This window comes from Ambystoma mexicanum, chromosome 2q (genome assembly GCF_040938575.1).
Source record: "Ambystoma mexicanum isolate Mex_15411 chromosome 2q, UKY_AmexF1_1, whole genome shotgun sequence".
NCBI lineage: Eukaryota > Metazoa > Chordata > Amphibia > Caudata > Ambystomatidae > Ambystoma > Ambystoma mexicanum.
The window spans coordinates 677,991,152-678,017,121 of NC_090924.1; the positions used below are offsets into that span (position 1 = coordinate 677,991,152).

The following is a 25,970-nucleotide window of genomic DNA, read 5'->3' on the forward strand; positions in this document are numbered from 1 at the left end:
TTCTTGGGTGCGTGTTTAAAATTGGATGCGAGAGTGTTAGACAGAAACCTGTGCAGTTCCCTCTGGGACCACTGCAAAAGATTTAAGGCTACAGGTGTTTGGCAGTAAACCCACTTGGTAGCAGTCTGTACCACCCAGATTTACCTGGTAGCTGTGGCTGAGCAGTCAGACTTCCCTCAAGAAGAGTTAGGCAGTATACAGAGCATACATAATAGGTACAGAGGCACAGTAGTACAAACAAACACTGACCAGAGCTAGGTGTAAAAGTATATAATTATTTATTTAAAAGACACACTCATAAATTACACTAGCACAGAAAAGGTAAGTAAGTCAAAACACAGTCACTATTACTTATATGTACATCCCTAGTTATTTGTTGGACAAGTCTAAGTTAACACCACTTATTTCCAAACAGAGGTGAGCGCTTAACGTTAGATGGCACTCCAACAAGTTAGTTAAAAAGGGAGGGAGAAAGGCAGAAATAATGAAAACAGCAAGGAAAAAGACTTTTCAGAGATTCACAGTAAGTTTAGCAAGGCAGTCTATTGAGGAGCAAGGAAGTTCGGTTGCCAGGCCCACCCTAGGGAAAGCCAGGCGAAAAGATGCCCAAGATCACACAATGTCACAAGTCTTTACAGGTGAGTAGAAAAGGGTTTTCTCAGTTAAGAAAAGTTTAGTTAGAGTGTCCCAGGCTTACCCAGGGTCGAGAGCCGAGGGTTAAATCTACCCCGTACAATCGGTGGCAAGGGAAGCCGGGCGGAACACGGTACCTTTAAAATGGAAAGGATCCTCCAGCGGTGGCAGTTGTTCCTGGTAGTGGGTGCAAGTCACGGCGTCGTCCAGAGGAGGATAAGATCTCGTCGTGGAGGAAAGCTGGAGGTCGTTGCACTACCAGGGAAGAAACCAGCCGTGGAGTTTTTCCGGTTAAAAGGATGTTACCCTTCTTTCGCGGTTGAGGTAAAAAGTGGTATCTCGGTTGCCGGGGTGCTTGGCACAGGCAAGGCGGCCACAAGATGCTTCAGGGCGGCGAAAAGGAGGCAGAAACTGGTTGTCCCCACCAGTCAAGGGAAGAAGACTCTCCGGCGGGAGATCTTCTCTGTCGTCGGGAAAAGTGGTGAGACGGTTCCGCAGGGCTCCACCGGTGGTGTCGTCTTGGCAGGTCGGCTCGGCTTCTCCCTCTTCGGCTTCTTAGGTCCTGTGGCGACTTCTGAAGAACCAGTCCCAAAAACCCTGCTTTTATGCAGCAAACCCCCATTCATAGAGCCTAGCTGTCACTCAAACATGCTAAGTGGTGAGCGGGGTGGCTCACCACCTGGGCCAATCACACCAGAGTGCGACATGAGTTGGCAAGGCAACTCAGTCCAGGGTGCCTAAACCCCCTCCCACACCCCCTGTGGTACCCAGACAGAATGGCACCACTTTGGAGGGCTTCTGTGCAGAAGCCTGCCAAAAGTGGAACAAAGGCTCGACTCGGGTTCAGGGTTTACTGAAATGAACCTAGACGCCATTTTGGCGGCGAGTTCTGGCAAAAAATCCCAACCGGTGAATTTATATTAAATAAATAAGCCGGCGGTATCTTTAACATTGCACCAAAAAGTGGTGCATTAAAATCAATGGGAAATCCCATTGGGAAATATTCCGGTGGAATATTTCCGTGGTATCCACTGCCACCAGCCAGAAACTCGGCGAGGGGGGACAGGACAGTACCCCCTCGACAACGGACCCAGGGGCAATCTAATTGCCCCTACCAGTACTTCCACAGTATGATGGTTTGTACTGGTTAAGTTCCTAAATTAAGACTAGTAAAGTCAATGGTGACTTTACAGACCCAGGGAGACAGTAGTCAGTCCCAGGGTGTGGAGTCTATGTTTGGGGGTCTCTATGACACCCCTGTGTTACTGCACTGAGGGTGCTGTGTAACACATATTCAAAAACCAATGATAGCCTATAGGGAAAAAATACCCCATAGCCCATAAGCACATAGTAAGTCACAGAAACACTCTCAAGCCATGTCCAAGAGTGAGGGTAAAAGAGTCTCACTCTTGGCAGGAGAAAAAAATAAACCCCAAAAATCCAGCAAAGCTGCTGGGGGACTCACTAGGTTAGGAAATTCAGCCTAAACAGAGAATTCTCCCTAACAGAGAGACAACTTTCAGTCCATTGGTAGTCACTGCAAAGTCCCCAGCTGCTGGCTTGGGGTGAGTGACAGAACTACAGAGGTGAGCAATGACATTGGTGTTTTAATGTGTACTCTAGGCAGGCGCTGCTGTGTGCCAGGGTCGACTATTAGAAGTGTAAAGGTGTAAGAGATTGAGACGTGAGCTAGAGGGAGCGCTGAAACTGGTATGGCAATTATCTGGAGGCGTTGTCAATCCCGATTAATAGTTCATGCCATTCCAGTTCAATTAAATGCCTAGTAAATCTGATCACCAGACTTCATTGGCTCAGGCCCCGAGCATGGCATATGAAATGTTGGTCGGAGTAAACAGAGAGGGTCACCCCTACATTTTGAATTGGTTTGAAAGTTGTTATTCTTCACACCAAGCAATTTTTGGGCATTGTACGTGGTGTTTTTTTTATCATGAAAAAAGGTCCGATGCATATGGCCCAAGCAATCACATATCCATGTCTCTTATTGTTTATAACAGATTAAGAAGTTGGTTTGGAATGACTTTAGGTTCCGTTTGGTTTGGGTGCTTACATTTTGTCCAGCCTTTACAGGAACTGAGCTAGTGGGTTATTTTCAATAGCCAGGTTTACAGGGATTCTCTGAATGCCAGATGGTTTTCCTCTGTACACTGACATTAAGGGATTGAATTCCAGTGCTGTGTGGAGACAAAAGAGGGACGATCCTCTGTATTGATATCAGTTGAAACGTGCTACTGTTTCAAAGGCCATTTTACCAGATTACAGAGCTCTGGTTGGCAGTAAGGACCAGTGGCCAATAAATGGGATTTTGAATTGTATCCTACCATTCAATGTGCTCAAGTGGAATGCTCAGATAGTTGGGTGATGTGTTCATATCTTTTGACTTTTCGTAGTCTGTTCACAAATTAATCATGGAGCCATGAGTAGAGGCTGTTGATGTAGCAATTCTACAGAGTGTTACAGCAATGTCTGCCATGGCTCTGTGCAGAAAAGGCAGATAAGGTATGAGGCTCTTACAATGTTTTTACCTGTGGTTTGAATGTGAGGCCACTCTGAGTGAGGTTTTTGGCCATTGCCGGGTGTAGGTGTTTTGTTACAGGCTGAAGGGTTTTTAAATTCAGTGATCATTTTGAACAATTTCTTCTGATTTTGTGGACTCTATGCAGTGCGTGTAGCGAGATTATTTTGCTTTTAAGGTTTCTGCTCTGTAGATATCGATCGGGCAGTGGTAGATCATTTTGAATGCAAGCAGGTCATTTCCTCTCTCGGTTCTCTGGTTTTCTTTTTTAAAAAGGAGGCTGGGTTTGGGGGTAAACCATTTAGCAATGTGCTTCTTCTGTGAGTATTTGAAAAGCTTCTCTGGGGCTGGAATGTTCAGAGTATTTCCTACCTATGCGTTGAAGGTCATTGAGATTTTCATCTGGCGTGTTTGAGGTTTCTAAATTGGGGCTGTGATTGTGAGGTTTCATACAGCTTGATCTCCTACCAAGACTTAATAATCCATGTGGCCGGATGTCAGGTGTTTAACTGTGCGAAGACTGGTTTCAGATGAAGGGTGGAAAACATGCTAAGAATGCAAATAGGTAAAGAGAAATTGCATTCCTGGCAGTCATATTTAAAAATGTTATTTCATGTTTTTGTTTTCTTCTAAAGGGGCTGGCAACGTCTTACCTGAAAAGTAACTAACTTTATATGAACATTCTGGTAAAAACATATTTTGGTAATGTCATTACTTTAAAAAAAATGTAGGAAACTTGAGGATGGAGGTGGACCAAACACAGCAGGTATATATTCAGATGAGAAGCAGTTCACAAGTATCAAAATAGAAAATACGACTGAATGGCATGACATAATTCTAATCACCCTGATGTACAACAAATCTGCGCGAGACATTTTTGCACAACATTCAATCTGCAGACTACATATATTAATTAAAAAATATTAGTTCAATCAAAACATGAATTAAAGATGCTATTAATGGGAATTCAATTTGGCACACTATTGTGCAATAGGAGACAAAAGCATGAGTTAGGATCATAATGACACATTGAACACAGTCATCCACACTTGGTTACCAAGAAAAACATGGACCTGCACAAGAAGACTCATAACATGGGTGTCAATAAGCACTGTCACATTCTAAAATATAAACACAATGGTAACTTCATGAAATTTTGAATATTTGATCCACATAGAAATAAATTATTAAGTAAATGAACATACTGTACTATTTATGTCAGTTTGATAGTCGCCCCAGAACAAGAAGGTGGACCTGTGATCGCCAGTCCTTAGTGTTTCTGGTTTTGGATTTCCTGGCCTGGAACTCAATTCGAGTTCCCAATGCACTGATCCAGATGTGCTGTCAAGAATCATGACCTAACAGAAATAAATGATACAGCAGAGGCGTGGTTAGCAGACAATATTAAGAAAGCAAAACAATAGTTTGTATAAACGGCTCTGGCACCATAGATGGACCCAAGGGTGCAGATTCACATACAATGAACACCTTACAAATGTTAAATATGTATAGAAGAAAAGAGAAGTGCATGTATGTGATGGACTACATGGACTGTGACTCAGGGGGGAGATGGGCACCTCCCAGAGATTACCCATTGTCTTTCAAACTCTGGATTCATATGCTGGGAGCACAAGAGACCCTTTCTCACACAGGCAGGGCCAGATGGGGGAAAACAACCTTTCGAAACGCAGGGTGGGGGCAATTATAGGCTTGGCCTAGCCCCCTAAACCCAAAGCAGACCTAGGTAAACAGGGGGACAACAAGCTACCTGCCTTCACCCACTTACATTTATAGCATGTAGCTACACACAGGCCACTACTGATGAGACAGATGTGATTGATTACCACCTAGAGCCATGTAATTGTAAAGACCATCATGGCGACTCATGTTGAATAATATATTGTATGGATTTGACAATGGACTTTAGTACCCAGCGTGTCATATTTTCTTTAAAATCTACGCACTCATTGGTGCTTCTGCAATTCTTATCTGCTAGTAATCCCACTCGTGTAATTGCATCTCCCACGCGCCGGTCCCCAGCATTCATTCCCGTTCCTTACAAACTCGCTTACGCACATCGGATTCTCCCATGAGGCTGCCATGGAAAGAGAGAAGGGACTACACGTAGTCCCTTCTCCCTTTCCATAGTGGCCATTTTTTGGTTTACTTTTTTTCCATTTATTTTAATGGCCGCCATGGAAAGGGCTTGTTTAATGGCAGCCATTTTCTTTGTTTACTATGGCCGCCATGGAAAGGTAAAATATACTACATATCCCAATCCGCAGTGGCCATTATTTTGTTCCGGTTGCGAACGTCTTGCAACCAGAAAAAAACACTATTAGTACCCCAGTCTACCGGGCCTGGGTACTAATGGCAATATGCCCCTCACCGGGAGAGGGAGCGAGGGGGGTATTACCGCATCAGGTAATGCCCCCGGGGCCCATAGTTCCAGGCCTGAGCGTATTGCCTAATAACATTTTTTTTATTGGCTATACAAGTGGGTTGGAAATTGTGAGCAGGATCTCACGAGAGGCTTTATAAACATCAGAGAGGCTTTGTTAATAGCTATGGACGAACTAGCTATAGGATATTACACTAAAAAGGGGAAATGCATGGAGTGATATAGATTATGAACACTGATGTACATTTTTTATGTTTGCATGAACAATGAGATACATTTATATTAGAAGACTGCAAGATTGTTGATATGCATACATACTCGTGTGGATAAACCCTTCCTTCATTATTACCTACACATTGGCAAATGTTTCACCTATGGGGACCTCGAGTTGAATAGATCTATGGTAGAAATATTGTAATTGCCTTTATCCATATAGTGGGTAACAGAATAGGAACCTTCGTGATACCCACAAGATGGCGGCCTCCGGCGTACCACAGTCTCCAAGGTAACCTTGATTGTAAATACCACCTTTTATGATCTAACTACATCATACGATCTAACTGGATGCCAGATTGGGTAGTGATATAACAACATTTTTACCGGATTTATAAGACCCGTATTGCGTATTATAATGAGGCTGTAGTAGTTTTGGTGTAGTTGAGGATAATTACGGTTTGTATGATTATATAGTCAATAAATTCAATACTTTATTTGGAATAAAACCATAAATTACATATAAAAACAGACTTACAAAAATAGAAATTTTGTTAAAACCATCAAACGTTTTACAAAATCAGGATATTTTCAAGCTCATTTCCAAAAACACTAAATAGTTTCAAACTATTTACCCAAAACAGGCAATACAATTGTGAGGAGAGTATACTCACAACCTCATTAAAATTCTAATATTAGGACTCAGGTCCTCATCACTGCTGCCCATATCTATTATCTTCAACCTAAGCAACCAAGCCCTGTGGACATATCGGGATTTGGGGTCGTTTTACCACGGATAAAATGTACGCAACGGAAATGAGAAATGTACGTTACACAAAATTGTTCGTACATTTCCAGCCACGGTAAAACAACCCAAAATCTATCCAAACACTAACCCCCGCCCACATCCCCACCTCCGCCCACACCCCAACTTATCTTTCATTGCGGCGCGATGTGTCCCTGCCACGCTGGTTCCCTTTCACTTTTGCGATTGAGAACCAGCGCCGCAGGGTCCTTTTTTTTTTATTGGGTCAGCTGCAGGGATCCCCCCGCAACCCCTGCTTACTATACTGTATAGTATATTAAAACACCCTAGAGGGTGTTTGATGGCCATGAGTGGTCAATCTGCGGGCTATACAAACTGGTATTGCCCGCAGATTGATTACAGCCTGGAAAAATTGGGCGGCAGCAGTTGATTTCAACACGGCACACAGAACTGAAAAAGTTAAAGTTCTGTGTGCTGTGTTGCCTTTGCAGCATGCCTGGCGTGGCCCGCCCCATCAAAGAAGCAAACTTCCTTTCATTTTCAGTTGTCAATATCCACCAGTACCGCGGGCTGCACTGAAACAGCCATGTTATAAGAAAAGACACGTTGGGCTGCAGAAGATTGCTAGGAAGGCACTGAAGAAATGTAAGTACCTCACAGTTAGTAATTAAAGCTACATGCACATAGTAAATATGGGTAAAATAGCTGTATTACACGGTTTAGATTTTTTTTTTTAAAACATGTCTTTTTAGTTTTCAGATATCAACGTTCACCAAACATTGTAACAACTTCCCCCCCCCCCCAAGCCCCTCTCCCCCTCCCCGGGGGCACACATGTTTTGATTTCGGGGATAACATTATGCACTAAAAATGTCTGTTACTTTAATGTTGTGTGGGCACCATTGTTCCATAAAGTCTGACTGGAGATACTCTAGGACTCCTCTCCATTCCTTTGCAAACTTGTCCCTAGTTCCTTGGATTGTGTGAGTGACTTTTTCCATCGCCAGCTGAGCCCAAACTTTTTGTAGCCACGTGAAAATCAATGGGGTATTTTTCTTTTTCCAATTCTGGGCTATTGTTGTCCATCCCGCAATGAGTAGCCCCATAAAGCTTCTCCATTGTGCTTTTTTGCATCTTCTAGCTGTTTCATCTCCTATTCCACACATCCAAACACCCTCTCCCATTTGTCCATCATTTGGAAATATTTTCCCCATCTCACCCTTAACTTCTTCCCAAAACGGCTGTATTCCTTTGCAGGCCCACCAGGTGTGTTTCCACGTCCCCACCTCTCCGCATTCCCTCCAGCATAGATTTGATGTTTTTGGGAACATTGTGTGGAGTCTTTCTGGGGTATAGTGCCACTGTGTAACTATTTTTATCCACATTTCTCTTATTTGTGCTGATCTAGTCATTTTGGGGATCAGTGTCCATAAGTCGACCCACTGTTTTCTCGTCGGTTCTTCCCCCAGAGTTCTGCTCCATTTGGTCATGTATGTCCACTTAATTTCCTCCTCCTGAGTGTTGATAAAGGAATATAGAGTCGATACCCATTTCTTTGCCCCTGAGTTGGTTGTAACTTATATCTCAAACGGAGTGAGGGTTCTCGTTGCTGCCTTTGCAATTTCCGGGGATTTTAGCCAGTGTTTGAGTTGTTCGTATCTAAATTTATCCCGTTTGGACAGTGATGAGCTCGCGTCGCTGCATTCGTAAGGTCTAATTTCATTGTTAATGAACATTTCCCCAATTTGTTATTCCTGCCTCCTCCCAACTTTCATATGCCCCCTGCTCCATCCCCGGTGGGAACTGCAGATTCCTACAAATGGGGGTGAATGGGCCTAGCGTGGTGGTCATTAAACCTTTTCGTGTTTGGATGTCCCACGCCTCCATAGTTGTTTTCATTATTTCACTAATCCCTATGTTGGGGTGTCTGTGTTGTTTCTGTTTCCAGAGGAGTTCTACTAGCGGGGTTCTTGCAACTGCTCTGTCTTGTGTTGCCCAGATCGGTTGCGGATTGTCGCCCAGCCATTCCCGTAGAACCTTTAACTGGGCCGCTTGGTAGTATTTCTGGAAGTGAGGGAGCACCAGCCCACCTTCCCCGGTTGGTGCGGTTAAAATTGCCTTGGCCAACCTCAGCGTTTTCCCCTTCCACACAAAGGATGTGATTACTTTCGATAATGTTTTAAAGAATGTTCTGGGTACCGCCACCCAAAGCGCCTGGAAATAGTATAGAAGCTTTGGGAGGATGGTCATCTTCACCGTTTGAATTCTGCCTCACCAAGAGATCAACAGGGGATTCTATCTTTCCAAATCTCTGCGTACACTTGCAAGAAGCTGGGGGTAATTTTTACCATAAAGCTGCCCTACCCTGTGTGTTAATGTTATTCCGATGTATTAATGCCTTCTGCTGCGATCTTGAGGTTCAGTGCTTTTGCTTCTCTTTCTATCTCTCCCCTGTCTCCCGCCAGTATTAAGATTTCCGATTTGTTCCTGTTAATTTTTAGGCCTGAGATGGCCCCAAAGTCCTCCATCTCCCCAACCACTGCCGCCAATGTTCGGTCCGGCTCCTCAAGTGCTATTAACATATCATCCGCGTATGCGGTTACCTTATGTTGTATGCCTGCCATGTCTATCCCTTTAATATGTGTGGATTCTCTTAATTTCATTAGTAGGGGTTCTAGAAAGATAGCGTATAGTAGTGGGGAGAGCAGACAGCCCTGTTTTGTTCCACGGGATATAAATACCTTTTCAGTAACCTCCCCATTGACGGCCACTCTGCAGGTTGGGGAGTTATAGTTCGCTCTTATTCTTGCAATAAAGTGTTCCCCAAAACCCATGAATTGCAGGGTCTTAAATAGCATGGACCATTCTACCCGGTCAAAGGCTTTCTCTGCATCTACTGCAAGTAGAATTGCCAGGGTTTGCGTTATGCCTATTTTTTCTACCAAGTGAATGATCCTTCTAATGTTGTCGTGGGTTTGCCTTCCTGGGATAAAGCCCGATTGATCTAGATGGATTAGCTTTGATAGAAGCGGGGATAGTTCTTGCTGCTAATATCTTAGTGTATATTTTGGCATCTATATTTATTAGGGAGATTGGTCTATATGATGCTGGGAATGATGGGTTCTTCCCTGGTTTGTGAAATACTAGGACCTTCGCTTCGTTCATTGTGGGGGTCACATTGCCACCATCTTTAAATGAGTTTAGTAGCTTGGTAAGGACCTGGATTAGCAGATCCGCGTATTTTTTATAAAATGGGGCGGTGTAGCCATCCGGACCTGGTGCTTTATCGGAAGATCATTTATTGCTTTTTTAACTTCCTCTTCCCTTATAGGGTTCTCGAGGGACTGCCCGTCTACTTCTGAGATTTGCGGAAAGTTGAGTGTTTTTAGATGTGTGTCCTGTGCGTCTACCTCCGGGTGGTCTGTGGAGTAAAGTTTCTGGTAGTATTCTCTAAACAATTCCCCTATGTCTTGTGTGCGCGTGAGGTGTTCGCCTTTCATGTCTATGATGTTCTTTATCGTGGTGTCTTTCTGCTTCGCGCAGAGTTGTCGTACTAGCAGCCTATCTGCTTTGTTTGCTTTAATGTAGTATTTTTGTCTTAGGTGCAGTAAGCTCCTCTCTGCTCCTTTTGTGCGTAGCATCTCTAGTTGGCCCTGTGTGTGTCTTAGTGATTTCTTTAGAGCTCTAGTGGGCTGTGTCAAGATTTTCTCCTGTAGTTCCGAGTTCCTTTCCCCACATATACCTCTGTTTCTCCTTCGTGATTTTCAGTGCCATTATCTTCCCGCGGATAACCGCTTTAAACGCCTCCCAGACTGTGCTCATAGATACTTCCCCAGTGTCATTTTGCGTGAAGTATTCTATCATTTCCCTTATGGATTCCCCCGTAACCGGGTCTTGGATTATGTCCCCTGGTAGCCTCCACCTCCAAAGACCATTAGTTTTCCCCAGGTGTTTCAAATCAAGCCAAAGGGTTGCATGGTCGGATAGTGCTATAGCACCCAGTTCCAGCCCCTGGATCTTGCCCATGAGCCCCACTGATACCCAGAAGTAGTCAATTCTTGACATGGAGTTATGCACATGAGAGAAATATGTATACCCTCTTTGCTCCCCTTTCAGTTCCCTCCACACATCGTTTAGGGCTAGTTGGTCCATCTGATGTTTGAGGCGTTTTGACGGTGCCCCTTGGCCATGTACATTTCCTGTGCCTCTATCCAGTTGTGGGTTCCATGCCATATTCTGGTCTCCCCCCATAATCACCTCCCCCCTTGCAAAGGTTTCTAGTTTTCCCAGGGTATCACTAAGAAAGCCATCCTGTCCCACATTGGGTGCATATACTGATGCAAGGGTGATCCGCTGCCCTTCCAGCACCACGTTTGCGAACGCATACCTTCCCTCCTTATCTGTAATTGCGTCCTCCAGTTTGGCATCCCTTCCATCCCTCACCGCTATCAGGACCCCTGATCTTTTTTCTGTTGTATTCACCTGAGCCCATATTTTGTATCCCCTTACTCGGGTTTTCTGTTTGTCCCTTGCTCTAATATGAGTTTCTTGGAGGAGTAGCAGGTCCGCCCTTTCCCTTTTGAGTAGTTTCTCCAGTTTCACCCGTTTCGTGGGATGATTCATCCCCCTGATATTATATGTTACAATGCATATCTTCCCCATTTAGTAAGGAACGTGCACCTAAGCATTGCGTCCCCTTTCTTTGCCGCTGCTCTGGTTTTCTTGCCCCCATCCCTGTTTCCCCTTCCCTTGAACTCACCAATCCCAACAAATAACCATAAACCAAACATGTTGCCCCTGAGCAGGGCGAGGGTTCCTACTGATGCCAGGGCGTTGCGCCCACAGCTCCCTGCCCTCCATCCTCTCGGGGGGGAATTTTTGTAGGGGATCCTAAACTCCACATTCCTGTCTGTCCTTACCGGATTCCAAGCCGGTGGGTCCCTCCCGGGCCGCCGTTGCTGCCTTTCTTGCAGCAGTTCTTTTTGTTTTTCCTCCGTCCCCCCTCAAGGGTGCCTTGTGTGGCTGTCGCTGGGGATACCCACGACATTCCTTTTCTCTTTATCTGTTCATGGCAGCTTCTTACGGCTTTCCCTTCCCGAGATTGGCCTTTTTTGTTTAATTGTTTCCCAGCCTCTTGGTTTTCTCATTTGCTGCCCTTTTGATGTTGCTTGATCCGCTTCCTCCCCATCGTCCTGGAGCCCCATAATATTGAAGCCCTCTTCCCTTGTGGTCGCTCTTGTTGGTTTCCCCTCCCATGTGAAGGTCAGTCCAAACGGGAATGTCCACTTGTATCGGATTTCAGTCGCCACCAAAGCCTTGACTAGTGGGGCCATCGCTCTTCTTTTTTGCAATGTGACCAGGGCCAAGTCTTGGTAGAGTTGAATTTCTTGTCTGTTCATTCCGATATGATCCATTTCTCTAGGCTTCCTCAGGATCTTCTCTTTTTGTGGGTATGAGGAGAGCGCCACCAGAACATCCCGTGGTCTTTCTCCCGGTGCTCCAGATGTTTTTGGTCCAACCCTGTGGACCTTGTCCACACCGATTGTATCTGTCTCTGGTGCATCTAGAATATCCCTGAACACCTCCTTCACTGCAGTCATAAGGTCTTTGTCCAGTACTGTTTCCGCCATGTTTTTGATGCGTATGTTAGACCGTCTGAAGCGGTTCTCCAACTCCTCACATTGTATTTCCAGGTTATGGGTGAGTCTCACCAAGTGTTCCAGAGTTTCGCTAACCTGTTGCGTTTCCTCCTCGACCCCAAGGACCGTTCTTTCCAATATGTCTGTTCTCTCCTCCAGTTTGGCCACATCGACCCTGAGGTCCTGTACCGCCTGTTTCATGTCGTTTTTCATCGTCGTGAACTGCTCCTGTACTGAAGACATGAATTTTTCCTACAGCTCCGGGAACCATGATTGCATGTCATCCCTAGAGGGTGGGTGTTGGGGGTTCGTCTGCGTCATGCCTTCGCCTTGTTGGTTCTCCTGGGGCTTCCCTTGACCATAGTTGTAGGATGTTTGCATCGTGCTTCGATGTCTGCGGGGCCTGTTGGGTAGCGTTATTTTTGCTTTTTGCCCTCGACATGTTCCGTTCGATGCCGTCGTGGATCACCCGATGCCGCCCCCGTTTGTTGAGCCCGTGCCTGTTAGGGCCTTCTTGAGTGGCCCCTTACTTGATTGTGCGGGTTTCTTTTCCTGGTCAGGGTTTCCTATCTCGGCAGCGGGGCCACCCCACTTGGATCCCGTCATTCCGATGGGTTCCCCAGTGCCCCTCGTAAGACCGCCATTGCTGTGTCTCTTCCCTTTGGTAATTAGATTGCCCCGTTTATGCTATGTGGGGGTGCCAGGGGTATACACTTGGCCCAGTCTATTTCCCTACTCTGCTCCGCTCACCTCTGGGGGGATTTGAATCCGGGTGTCCGTCTGTCTCCCCGCAGCTATCCGTGGGGCCCGCACAGGGCGGGTGTCATGATCTCTGCTTCCAAAAGGTCAGGGTTTTCCCAACTCCCTTGGAAGCAGATCCATAACCCAGGTTCCGAGTGCCAACCAGTCCCAATTGGGACCTTTTGGACCCAGTCCTGGCGCCAGTGGCACCAGGCTCATAAATATGCCCAGTCCCAGCGCTGGAAGCGCCGGGCTCAATGCTTGGGTGGACTTACCTGCAGCAGACCATGCTGCTTACTTGCCTGCCAGTTGAGCCTCTGATTCTCTTCTGTTTGGAACTACTTTTCCTGTTGGATGGGGCAGGAGCCACTCCCTAGGTTCAGAACACTGGAACTCTTCTGGAAAGCAGGAACTCTTTTCTTACCTAGGCGTGGCTGTGGAAGGAGACACCTAAGCACTACAGGAGGCTATTTAAACCACACCCGATGGATGAATCTTGCTTTGCGTTATTCTGCATCCTCTGCAGCAGAACGCTCATCATGTCTTCTGCATCTGATCCTGGGCCTAAGGAAAAAGGCTTACCATCCTGAATCCAGTCTTCAGCAACACCTATAAAGACAAGAAAGAACAGGTTAGCATTACAGTCTTCAGTGACAGCTCTTCACTAACCTGGTCCATCGGCTGTCACCAACGCCTCGCGCTGCATTCCGACATCTGCAAGACAAAGGCTTACCTACTCTTCGTGCGCTCCGGAGGTCTTCACACTGCATTCCGGCATCTGAAAGACAAAAGCTTACCAACTCTTCGCACGCTCCGGAGGCCTTCGGCGCTGCATCCCGCATCTGAAAGACAAAACAAGGTGCGTTTAAAGACATTGGGGAACTTTAATGCTCACGTGCCATTACTCCTTTCCACATCTAACCCAGTGGGTATTCCGGCACCCTGCAGCCGCTCCGAACTTGTACCTGCAAAATAAAAAGACAGAGCGCATCGTGAAGCAGGCAACAAGCGCTTACTTACGTGCTTCCAGGCGCTTCTATTCATCACACGGGCTCCATCTTCAACTCACTTCAGCCCGTCATCCACCATCGCCGGAACCCTGCAAAACAAGAGACATCATTACTAAAGACTTTAAAGACATTAGAAGTACTCGAAACTTACCGTTCGTGCAGTAAACGACGGACAGCAGTCCTCTGAAGTCAAGAGGCCTGCTCCCCTTATCCAGTGAAGAACCTGGTTACAGCACCCTGCCCCGAGGCAGATGGAGAGCACGGCGTTCACTTACCTAAGACATCTTACCCTTCGAGTCAGACATACAGTGCACAGAGGTCCAGCCCAAAGAGCCAGCCGTGTGGTACACATCACCTTTGAAGATACGGTATACGCCCAGTCAAGACCAGCGCCTCTACGGGAATCAGGTGAGCGTTACAGCGGGAGCCACTCGCCAACCTTCAGCGTCGTCCGCACACTACCCACGGTCAGTGCGTAGCGGTCTCTGGCCCCTCGCTCCTTGTACTTCTTGCTGGTTGCGCCTCCTGGCCAAGTGTTGGGGACCCTGCCGCCACGGCTGCCCCTCCAAGTTCCTTGGCTCAGGGCGTCTTCGATGGGGGGGGAGGGGCCGGTTCGCCGGCTTCACCGCCTTCACGCCGCCGCCGCACCCCGGTCCGATTCTTTTAGCTCGGTATGCCTTGGCTGGGTGCAGGGGGGGGGGGGGGAATTCGCCCCAGCCCCTCCAACTCTTTTTTTTTACGAAGCGTTGTCGTCTCGATCCGCTACGGTGTTGTGCCGTTCGGGCGGTGGAGACCTCCCGTTGGGGGAAGGGCGGTCACAGCTTTCCTCGCTTCCTCGGCGCTCCCAGCTCTCCGATGGTCGTTCTACCGGACGTCTTGGGGGGTGTAGGTTGGGGGGGGGGGGGCGATCCGCTCTCTTGCCGCGTGTGTTTTGCTGCTGAATCGTGCTTATTTCGGCGGCCCGGGGAGAGCACGATTTAGACGCGACTTGTCACCCCAGCGGCCATCTTGGAATCCACGGTTTAGATTTTTAAATGACATGCAAGTAATTTGTAAGTAGTTCAACCCTATATTTGCATACATTAAAAGGCAAGTATAATTTTGCATTTCTTTCTACTTTAAATGTTTCTCATTCATTATACTTTAATTAAAAGCTTCGCTCGGGCCATTAATTCAGTCTTCAGGGTCCATAACGGCCAGTACGGCCCTCGCTGCAGGTCTATAGAGCTATAGTGAGCATGGTGTTGCCGGGATACCCCCGCAGCCTTTTGTTTTTTTGTTGGTTCAGCTGCAGGGGTGTGCGCCACAACTCCCGCTCACTATACTATAAAGTATAGTGAGCGGGACAGCGGGGACACCCCTGCAGCCTTTTTCTTTTAACCAAATGATCTACACCACCAAATAGATATTACAAAGTGTCCTACGAACATTTAGTCAGTAGGACATTTAGTACTATGGATTTTAGAGCTTTTGGTGGTGGTCATTTGGATTTGGTCATTTTGACCGAATCCCATATCGGGAAACTGAATACAATGGGGTGCTCGCTAAAAGCTCTATAGAACCTCAAAGCCTCAATAGTCGATTGAAGGCCAGCAATCCTAAAAAGGGGTCTCAAATATCAAATTACCATTGTTTCAATTTCCCACAAACAAAAAGTGGACAACAATTTCCATTTCCAGGCCACATAGTGGGCATATTCCAGATCTGCCCTGACCCCAGGATTTAGTAAACGATGACAAGTGGAGCCTTCCCATCCTGAACCGAATATACAAGATTTCTCATATGGCGGCTGTATGTAGTCTAAACAGCAACCTAAACCAAAAGCTAGTTTGTCCTCAATATAGGTTGGGCCCAGTATGAGTCTTCTAACTGAGACCAAAATCAGCAGCTTATTTTTTACAATTCTCTTTATCCTGGCCAGGGCACACTTGTCCATCTTATCCAGGTAATCCCACAATGCGGCCTCATTCAACACCATTAGTTGATTCTTAACATGAACTGCCCATGAGGTACATGTCCCCCCCTTCCAGGCTGAGTAGATGTTGTAATGCATCTGAGTAAGTCACCAGACTTCCAAGCTCCACAGCCAGAGCAAATAGTATACTGGGTATACAGAAAACAGATTTCCTATTGGGTAGATGTCTAATTCCAAGTGCAGACGGAACTTTGGGGCATAACACATTTTTTTAGGGATCCCTTCTCCACTTTCTCCAGAACACTCATACTCCCATAGCCCCATATTTCTCCAAAGATTGAAGCTGGTATCGCCTGCCTTCGATATAACCCCAAGACAGGAGAGATTGCTCCTCTCCCATGCTTTACAAAAAGAGAATAGGTTGCCCCACTGTACTTTCCCAAATTTGAACAAGCCTTGAAAGGACCATCCACAGTTCTCATGAAATCTAATTCCTATATAATCATAAAACCCAGTCATAGTTTGCTTTCATGCACATAAATGTCCAGACTTTTGTACTTAGTGAACTGCAGGTTAAACACCAACATTTTTGTCTGATCAGTATTCAAAGGCCCCCACAGCCCCACATGTATTAAAAAATATACCCAGTGTAGTTCTTTTTTTTTTTTTTTAAACTTTGTTTTATTGGCATTTTCATAATATAACAAAAGGCGCAAAACATTTTCACAAATTGTGCAAGTAACAGGCCCAAAGATCTCCCCCCCCTCACCCACTCCTAACGCACCCACCCCCCCCCAAAAAAAGGAAAAAAGGCAGAAAAACTTAGTCCCCATAGAAACATTTTGCTGGGGAGCCGCTATACAAGCTCCGAAAGTCTGGAGCTCCAGGAAGGGCGAGAGCGTTGACTACTTGAATGGCTGATGAACTACCATCGTCCCCCGGGCCGTGGGCCCTGTCCACTCCTTGTCCCCCCTGAGGATCAATGCACATCCCAGCCCCAGGTCTGCTGTACCCCGTACCAGTTTGCTTGGAAAGAGCCCAAGTCATTGTTCATCATTGCCGTCAGTTTATCCATCAGGAACATGTTTTTTACCTTTTTTAGCCAGTCCTCCTTCGAAGCGGTCTCCAGGCTCTTCGATTTCTGGGCCAGTGCAACCCTTCCCGCCCTCAACATTGTCTCCCACATTCTAGGGTATCGGGGTATGTCCATGTCCTCCGGGGGGAGGCCCAGCAGCATTGTCAGGGGGTTCTGGGGGAGAAGCTCTTCTGAAACTTCGGCGATCCAGCCCCTCACCTTCTCCCAGTATGCCTGAGCTTTCGGGCAGTGCCACCACATGTGCCCTCTCGTACCGACCTGGTCACATCCCCTTGGGCAAGCGGGGGACACTCCCGTGTACATTTTAGCCAACTTCACTGGTTCTCTGTGCCACTTAAAGTTGTGTTCCATGTCCGCCGTAAACAAGTTCCCATGGAAGGCTATTTTAAATATTCTCGACCAGGCGTCCTCCGAGATCTCATCCCCCGCTAAGTCATTCCAGAGCGTGCAGAACCCCCTTCTCTCCCCTAGGTTAACCATGTTCAGTAGCTTGTACATCCCTGATACCGCACCCTTCCTGGAGGTTGCCGAGTCCAGGAGTTTCTCGAAGGGGGTCAGCTGTCTTTTCAGGTTCTGGCCCCAGGCCTGGTCACATAGGATTCCCTTCAGGCGGATGTATTCAAATATGGAGAGGGACCCCTGACCGAGGGCGTCCCTCAGTTCCTCATATGGCCGGAATTCTCCTTCCCTAAACATCTGCCCCGCCCACTCCATTCCCAGGTCGGACCACGACTGGGCGTTGCGGAACCCCCTGCTTCCCAGTTTGAGTGGGTGACCCCAGAGGGAGGACATCGGTGATGGCCACGATGTTAGGTGTGCCGTCTGGGGGCTTTCCCTCCAGATCGTCCAGAGGACTCCCAGGGTTGGGTGGGATTTGAGTCTGTTCGGAATAAACTTGCTAGGGGCCCACAGGAGGTCTCGAATCTTTAGTGGGTGAGCGTCCATGTCCTCCAGATATGACCAGTAAGTGCCCATCCCCTCTTTCATGTGTTCTAGGAGGACGCGCAGCTGGGCGGCCCGGAAATAGAGTTGAAAGTCTGGCAACCCAAACCCTCCCTCCTCCCTCGGTAAGGTCAAGACCCTATTGGCGGTTCTCGGGGTCTTGCCCTGCCATATGAACTCCCGCACCGCATTCTGAAGGACTCTGAAGGTCCGGTCAGGGACTACAGATGGGAGGGCGGTGAAAAGATATAGTAGTCGCGGGAGAATGTTCATTTTCACAGCCGTCATGGGCCGTACCAAGACAGGCTCATTGACCTCCACCTCCTTAAATCTGCAGTGATTCCTGACACAATGGGGTCGTAGTTAGCAGGGGCTAGATTGGTTAGATCCCGGGTGAGGAGGACTCCCAGGTATCGAATGGAGGCCTTCCCCACCGTTATTCCTTCCAGGCTGGCAAGAGCGTCCAAGCCCGGGTCCTGGGTTCTCATGGGGAGCAGGACTGATTTGGACGCATTGATCCTGAGACCAGAGAAACGCCCGAAGGTAGCCATCAGGGAGAGGAGCGGGGGTAGCGAGGATCTTGGGTCTACTAAATAAGCCAGTATATAATCTGCGAACAGGGAGAGCTTAAATTCCACCTCCCCCCTCTTAATCCCCTTAATCTCTGAGTGAGCTCTTGACTGCTATGGCTAGGGGTTCCATGGAGAGGACATAGATTAGAGGGGAGAGTGGGCATCCCTGTCTTGTCTCCCGCGACAGGGGGAAGGGCTCCGATAACCCGCCATTGACTTGGACCCTGGCCCTAGGGGCCCTGTATAAAGCCGCCACCCACTCCCTGATGTGTGGACCAAAGCCCATTTTCTGGAGGGTAAGTTCCATGAATCTCCACTCCACCGTGTCGAACGCCTTTTCCGAATCTAGGGACAGGACGCTCACGTCCAAATCTGACCTCTGGGCATAGTGCAACAGGTCTATAGTCTTCCGAATGTTGTCTGAGCCCTGTCTCCCCCTAATAAATCCCACCTGGTCGCCGTGGACCAGCTTCGGCAAGACCCCCTCCAACCGTCCCCCAAGCACCTTGGCCAGAATCTTCACATCAACATTCAACAGGGAGATGGGTCGGTAGGAGGAGCATTCCCTAGGGTCCCTGCCATCCTTGGGGAGCACCACAATAATTGCCTCCATCATGGAGTCCGGAAGGGACCCCCCCTCCAACACCGCGTTGAACACTTTCACCAAGTGGGGGGAAAGGGTTGAGCGGAACCTTTTGTAGAAGTAAACCGAGTAACCGTCCTCGCCCGGGGAAGTGCCCACCTTCATCCCTCCAATCGCACGCTCTACCTCATCCTCGGTCACAGGGCCCTCCAACCCCTCCGCCATCTCCCTGGTCAGGGCCGGGATCTGGAGTGAATTCAGGAACCCCACCATCTCCGCCTCCTCCCCATTATACTCGGATGAATATAGTTTCTCATAATATCGGCGGAAGGCTTCGCCAATGTGGGGCGTATCGTAGCCTACCTTTCCCACCTCGTTCTTAACCTCTTTCACTAATCGGCTTCTCTGCACCTCCCTCAGTTTCCAAGCCAGAATCCTATCCGCCCTGTCCCCTTTTTCATAGTACTTTTGTTTGACCAGTTGGAGACTACTCTCCGTCTTGTGGAGTCTATAGTCGTCCAGTGCGGTCACCTGATGGCGGTCAAGGGGAACCGTGGGGGGACCCCCAGGTTGGAGTAGGGCGATTTTCTCCCTGAGGTACCTTTCCTGGCCCTCCCTTAGCCTTTTTTTCTGGGCTCCCATTTTGATCAAGGTTCCCCGTAAGGTCGCCTTAAAGGCGTCCCAGAGGGTATGTGAACCCACCTCCCCTTTGTCATTAAGTTCAAAGAATTCCGTGATGGCCTCGAGGACCTCCTGGGCTAGGACTTCGTCCTTTAACAGGGAGTCATTGCACTTCCATCTCCCTCTGCGTTTGTATAGACCTCCCCTTGCTATAGTGATTCGGACCAAGTCGTGGTCAGACCAGGAGACGGGGTCTACCCTGTGGCCCGAGGCAAATGGGTGTAGGGTCTCGTCCACCAGGATGTAGTCTATCCTGGAGAATGACGTGTGGATGGCTGAGTAATATGTAAAAGAGGGGGCGTCTGTTCTGGGGACGGGGATCGTATCCAACAGGCCCAGTTCTAGGTTGACTTTTTGGAAGGTGCGCGCCATGATCTCGTCCGCAGCCCTGGAGGACTGCGGGCCTGCACGTTTCCTGTCCAGGATGGGGTCCAGAACCATGTTGAAGTCCCACCCCCACCACCACCGTGCCTGGATGAAGTACTTGAGTTTGTCCCCCACCTCCTCCCAGAATTGGGCTTGGCCCTCGTTTGGGGCATAGATGGCAGCTAGGGTCAGTGGGGCCCCCTGCAGGGACCCCCGCACCAGCAGATAACGGCCCCCAGGGTCTTTCAGCGTGGCTTCATTCTCAAAGCCCACATGTTTTGCTACTAGGATGGCGACCCCTCTCTTTTTGCACTTGTGGGATGCACTGTAAACCTCGCCAATTCCCCCTCCCCGCATTTTGGGCTCCTTCCCCCGTGGCCAGTGAGTCTCTTGAACGAAGAGAAAGTCCAGGTGTGCCCTTCTAAATTCCCTACAGAGCAGGGACCTCTTGGTGGGGGTATTTAAGCCACGGACATTAAGTGAGCCCACCCCCAGGGCGGGCAGCCCGTCAGCCATGGTCACTATGTTCCTCTCTCTCGGTCAACTCCTTCCCTGCGCTCCTCCCCGTATGCTCCGTTGTATCAACTCTGTGTTCCCCTTTTCCCCCCGCCCCCTCCCCCCGGGTGGGCCTAAGATAAAACCCCAACTGCCCCCCTTCCTCGAACCGCAACTGAACTTCCCCAACTCCCGTGGTCCCCCCGACCCCCCGCCCCGGCGTCCAGCCAAGTAGTTCTGCCATCGCTGGCTTTTGGCCGAACCACCAGCCTGCCCACCTCGGCCAGGCAATCCGCATTAGAAGCTCATCTCCTTGAGCCCCCCCCAAGATCCCCCGCGTCTGTGACCCCTCTGCGAACCCCACCTACTTGCAGGTCGTAGGGACGTTGATAGTGAGTCCTCTGAGTCTGCGTCCCTCCGACCAGGGCACACCAGGGTGCCCCCGTGCTCAGTCCTCGGAGTCGTTACGTTCTCCGTCCTTTGATGGTGAGGGGGTGTTTATTTTCCTGAATTTCCTCGCGCCGGTGCGCTTTCTCCTCTCGCCGGACAGACCAGGGCCCCCGGGTCTCCCGTGCTCCGGCCCCGATGGGCCCCTCCGGGCCCCTCCGGGGGTTCGTGTCCACTGTATATTCTTGTATGGCTCCCCTTATGTCCTCTTCCGTGATCAGGGTCGATCTTTGGCCCATGTATTCGAAAGTCAGGGAAAAGGGGTAGCCCCATCTGTAGCGCACTCCCTTTTCCTTAAGCACCTGTGTGAGCGGGTGGCACATCCTACGCCTGGCCAGCGTGTAGGCGGAGAGATCTTGATATATGGAGACTTGGGCGTTGTTGTAGGTGATTTCCCTAGCCTTTCTGGCCTCCTCCAACACCTTGTGCGCCCGGGGAGAGACCGCCTCTTCTCCGAGTAGTAGTGGAACCGGACCAGAATCGACCGGGGGCCCCGGCCCTGCCCCCCGCCCTGTGCACCCTGTCGAAAGTTAGCTCGGTTGTCATTTCCTCCGCGAACAAGAGAGTGATGATGTCTCGTAGTGCTCGGGTGACGTCCCTCTCCGTTTCCCCCTCCATTTCGGGCACCCCAAAGATTCTGAGGTTGTTCCTCCTCTCCCTGTTTTCGAAATCATCCATCTGCCGGGCCCTTTCCTCGTCCCTCTTCTCCAGGGCCTCCAGCCTCATGCTATATTGTATGTCTTGGACTGCTGTGGAGGATTGGTTGGATTCGACCTGTAGCAGCCTGTCCTCAATCTTATCCACCCTCTGGTCCATTTTTTCAAATTTCTGGGCAATGTCGGAGCGCATGTTCCTAATTTCCTGTAGGATCGAGGCGAAGCCCCTTTCCATTGCCGCCGAGGAGGGGGTGGCGTCCCCAGATTGGGCCATGGTCCCTTCGCGGGTTAAGCCTTTGTCACCTCTCACAACCTCCTGGAAGCGGCATCTCTGCAAGGCTTCCCTCCAGCTCATGTGGTTCTTTCCTGTGCCCTGTCGTCTGGATCCCCGCGGCCCCGGCGGGGGGTGGGGGGTCCCCTGCTGGCCAGTCCTTCCTTACTTGGATTGTGCACTCCACAGATGTCCCGAATGGGGTGACACGGTCCGGGGGGGCGGGCACACGCCCCACCTGTTCCCAGGCAGGGGCCTCGCACCCTTTTCAGGCGCCTCGTGGTCTTCTGGGGCCTCCTCCGGTCTCCTTGAGGGGGGGGAATGGTGGTTCGAGGGGACCCGACCTTCCAGTCCAAGGGGGGAAAGGACATTGTGGCTCGCGCCGTGAGTCGTGGGGGGGGGGGGGCACCCCTGGGCGGGCACACGCCCCACCAGCTGCTGGCGGGGGCCTCGCACCCTGGTCACCCCCTCTTCAGGCCGTGCTGTCTCTGGGGGGGGTCCGGGGCCCCCGGTCCACAGACCACACCTTCGGTCTTTCCGCTCCTGGGGTTCCACCCCGCTCGGGCCGCTCACCTGTGGGGGGGGGCGAGACCCAGGCCTACCGGGGCTCCCCCTGCTCTGCTGCACAGGATTCCGGTGGGCCGCGAGTGCCCGCGATGACTCCCGGGGGGGGGGGGACCGCCCCACTCCTTTCTCACACTCCCGGGGGGGGGGGGGAGGACTCCGAGTCCCCGGGGGCGCCGCTCCAGGCCCCCAGATGCCGCCTCCTCCGCTGCCCTGGACTCCGGCGGGCCGTGAACGCCTGCAATGCTGTCCCCGGGGGGGGACCGCCCCGCTCCTTCTCCCCACTCCCGGGGGGGGGGGCGGTCGCGGATTCTCCGGGGGCGCCGCTCCAGGCCCCCGGATGCCGCCTCCTCGCCGTGTGGCTGCCCCGGCGCTCTGTGCTCTGTGTCGGGCTGTGGGGGGGAGGGGTGGAGAGGACCGACCCGCGGCCGCGTCCCCGAAGTCCCGGGGGCCCGGGCCCCGGCCGGGTCGCTCCCCGCACTCCGAGGGGGGGGGGGCTGTTGACAGGGGGGTGAGGGCCAGTCGGGCTGGGGTGCCGTGTGCGCCCGGGGAGAGACCGCCTCACTCGCGGTCCCGAGGCCGCTCCAATCCTGCTGCGTCACCCGCACCAGGCGCCGCGGGTTGCGAACTCCGGCTCCCCGGGGAGATCGAGCTCCGCTCTTTCGCTCGTCAGGGGGCCGGGGGGGCGCCGAGTCGGTCTCCAAGGTTGTACTTGCAGGGGGGTCTCAGGGGGGGGGGCTCAATCCCCTCGGATTCCCGGGCTTCGGCGGGAGCTGTGCACTCAGGCAGCCATTGCCTGTGCGCCCCCTGGTGGCCTCCCCCAGTGTAGTTCTTAATCCTTGTGGTGTAATTGATAATATCAATGCATCGTCAGTGTAGAATCGAGCTGGGAAACTACCCTTGCCCATCATTGGGCAACCCATACACTTCAGATTCAAAACCCTCGATGTATAGGTTGAAGAGAAGGGGTGCAAGGACACAGCCTCATCTTACCCCCTTCTTTACTTCAAATGAGACGGTTAGTTCCCTGGCTAACCGAAAGTGAAGAGATGCTGTGTTATCAGCATACAGCAACCGAATAGCTGTAATCAATTTTGGAGGTGCCCCTCTTTCCATCATAATGCTCCATAGTTCTTCCCTCGAGATACTGTTGAACGCTGTCCTGAGAGCAACAAATACAGCGCATAGCCTTACTTTCAGCAACACGTACTTCTGGGTCAGCAAGAACTGCCGAAAACCTTGGTCAACAGTACTCTTATGGCTTTGGAATCTTGCCTGAATGCCACTGACAATTTTATTTTCTTCAACCCGGGCTTGGCGTTGGAACAAAATCGCCTTAGCATACATCTTCCCCATACTGTTGAGAAGAGAAATGGGGCAGTTCCCTCCTTCCCTTTTTATATAGGTACCACTGTCACATTTCTCCAGGAGGCAGGTGCCATCCAGAGTCTCATTACGGCATTAAACATTTTACACAATATTGGGCCCCAAATCATTACGTCATTCCTGTAAAAATGAAGCGGTATCCCCATCCGGCCTAGATGCCTTCCCACTCAATATTGCCTTGCTCCCTTCCTCAATATTAAATACGAAATGCGATCGTCAGACTGCTGCCGTAATAGAACATTGGAGACTTGTTTCCCCATTCACCTCTTTTCCAACAGCCAATTTCCAATATGAAATAAAATTCCGTTCTGTAAATGCCTTTACAATAACTCACATCTTTGAGTGACAGTCTCTTTTTCTTTGCTATTACAATTTTATAGTCATTTCTATATCCTCTAAAATGTGACTTATCCAATATCCCAGGAACTTTCAGACATGCCAATATCTTATGCAGCTTTTATCATACCAACAAGATTTAACTATTGCAAGTTTTTTCACTCTAGAGGCTGTGTAAGTCATACACGGAACTACATTCTGCATCTTCTTATCAGTATCTCCCCATCGGGGGCACTGTCTGAGCTAACAATTACAAGATTTACCAAAATAGCTTTATATATTGTGGGCTTTAAATCTTTCTCAATTACTCTAGTCGACCTCACTGTTTTCCGTGCGTGTTCATAATAACTATGGCTTTAGCCCTTCTCACACAATGGATCAATTGCCACGCCAAATTGCATCAATGCACTTAAGGGTTTATGGTCGCTCAATTCTCTCAAGTGTTCGAAAACTACCAATCCTTACCCAATCCTTAACCGATATCAAAATGTAATCTAGGATAGACTTCCCAATATGTCCAAAGAAAGTCGGTTTTGCTGGTTGATCTTCTGGGAACCGGCCAATACAGGCCCTGGGCTCCATGTTATTCAAACATCGAGTTGTATCCATAGCACAGGGGTTAACCATTCTTGGCCGGTTTGCTATTAGTGGAGAACATTCCAGGCACTTTCCTGGTCTTCTGAGATCCCCTCCAACTTTTGTATGGGTTCCAATTGCATATTTAGATTGCCTGTTATTATTATTATTATAATATTTTTTAAATGGTGTGACCCCTTCCAAGAATAAATCAATTCATGGATCTTTTCCCCACCACCTCTAATCCTGTGGCTTCAGATGGTCTATTATACATATAAAATAATAAGATCCAGTTATCATCCCTGGTACAGATAGCCAAATGCTGGAGTTCTCCAATATTGGTTGATAGCACCATCACTTCCCAATTCAGAGTGTAATCTAACCAAATAAGGAGACCCCCACACGGCCTACCTCTTAAACCCTTTTTTGCTACAACACAAAATGATCGAAACCCTTGTAGGTCCTACTTTGTCAATAGCCCATGTTTCTTGTAGGAGGATCACCTGGAACTTCCTCATAAATTCAGTCCAGCCAGTATCCTCCACATTCTTTGCCAACCCAGCAATATTCCATGAGAGAAATCGCCAACCCATATCTAACAGAGGAGGGCAGGACCCCGCTCCAGTCAGTCCACCTGACCCCTCTCGTACTGTTCCCCATCCAGTGTTATGTACAAACAGATAAAGGGCTGCTAATTGCTGGTAAAGCAATGTGTATGCTATCAAGTTTTCCTCGGCTGTTATATATAGGGGCATGGGGACTAATAAGAATCCAAGTCCCGGTTGGGGGGAATACTCGAAGATCTATAGCCAAGATTCCATCTACTAGGTCCCAAGAATGCAAAAACACCTGGATGTAATCAGTATGATGATTGGGCATTGAAACGCAGCAACATCTAACTATATCTGATCCTATTATGGATAGGCACCCCGTAATGTGTCTAAATCAATAGATGCTTTTGTTTTTTAATGCCTCCTCATCCTCAAAGGCAAGTTACGGAACATTAATCATCGTCACAAGAGGTGGTTTTCTCTGGCTGTCCCTGAGTATTTCTCAACACTATAATTTCCACATCATCAGGATTCCCAATTCCATTCTGTATATTATTCAATCTCGAAGTTCCTAAACAAGACAAAGGTTGTCGGACCT

General features: G+C 49.3%; 1 protein-coding gene across 2 annotated transcripts in view; it reads right to left on the minus strand.

The window, feature by feature from the left end:
* Positions 1-25,970, minus strand: part of FAM234A (family with sequence similarity 234 member A) — a 1,050,028-nt gene that overhangs the window by 217,273 nt on the left and 806,785 nt on the right. For both annotated transcript variants that reach the window (XM_069647858.1, XM_069647857.1), the window contains exon 10: positions 4,372-4,524. In XM_069647858.1, coding sequence (XP_069503959.1) covers positions 4,372-4,524 — 153 coding nt within the window. The remainder of the gene's footprint in view (positions 1-4,371; positions 4,525-25,970) is intronic.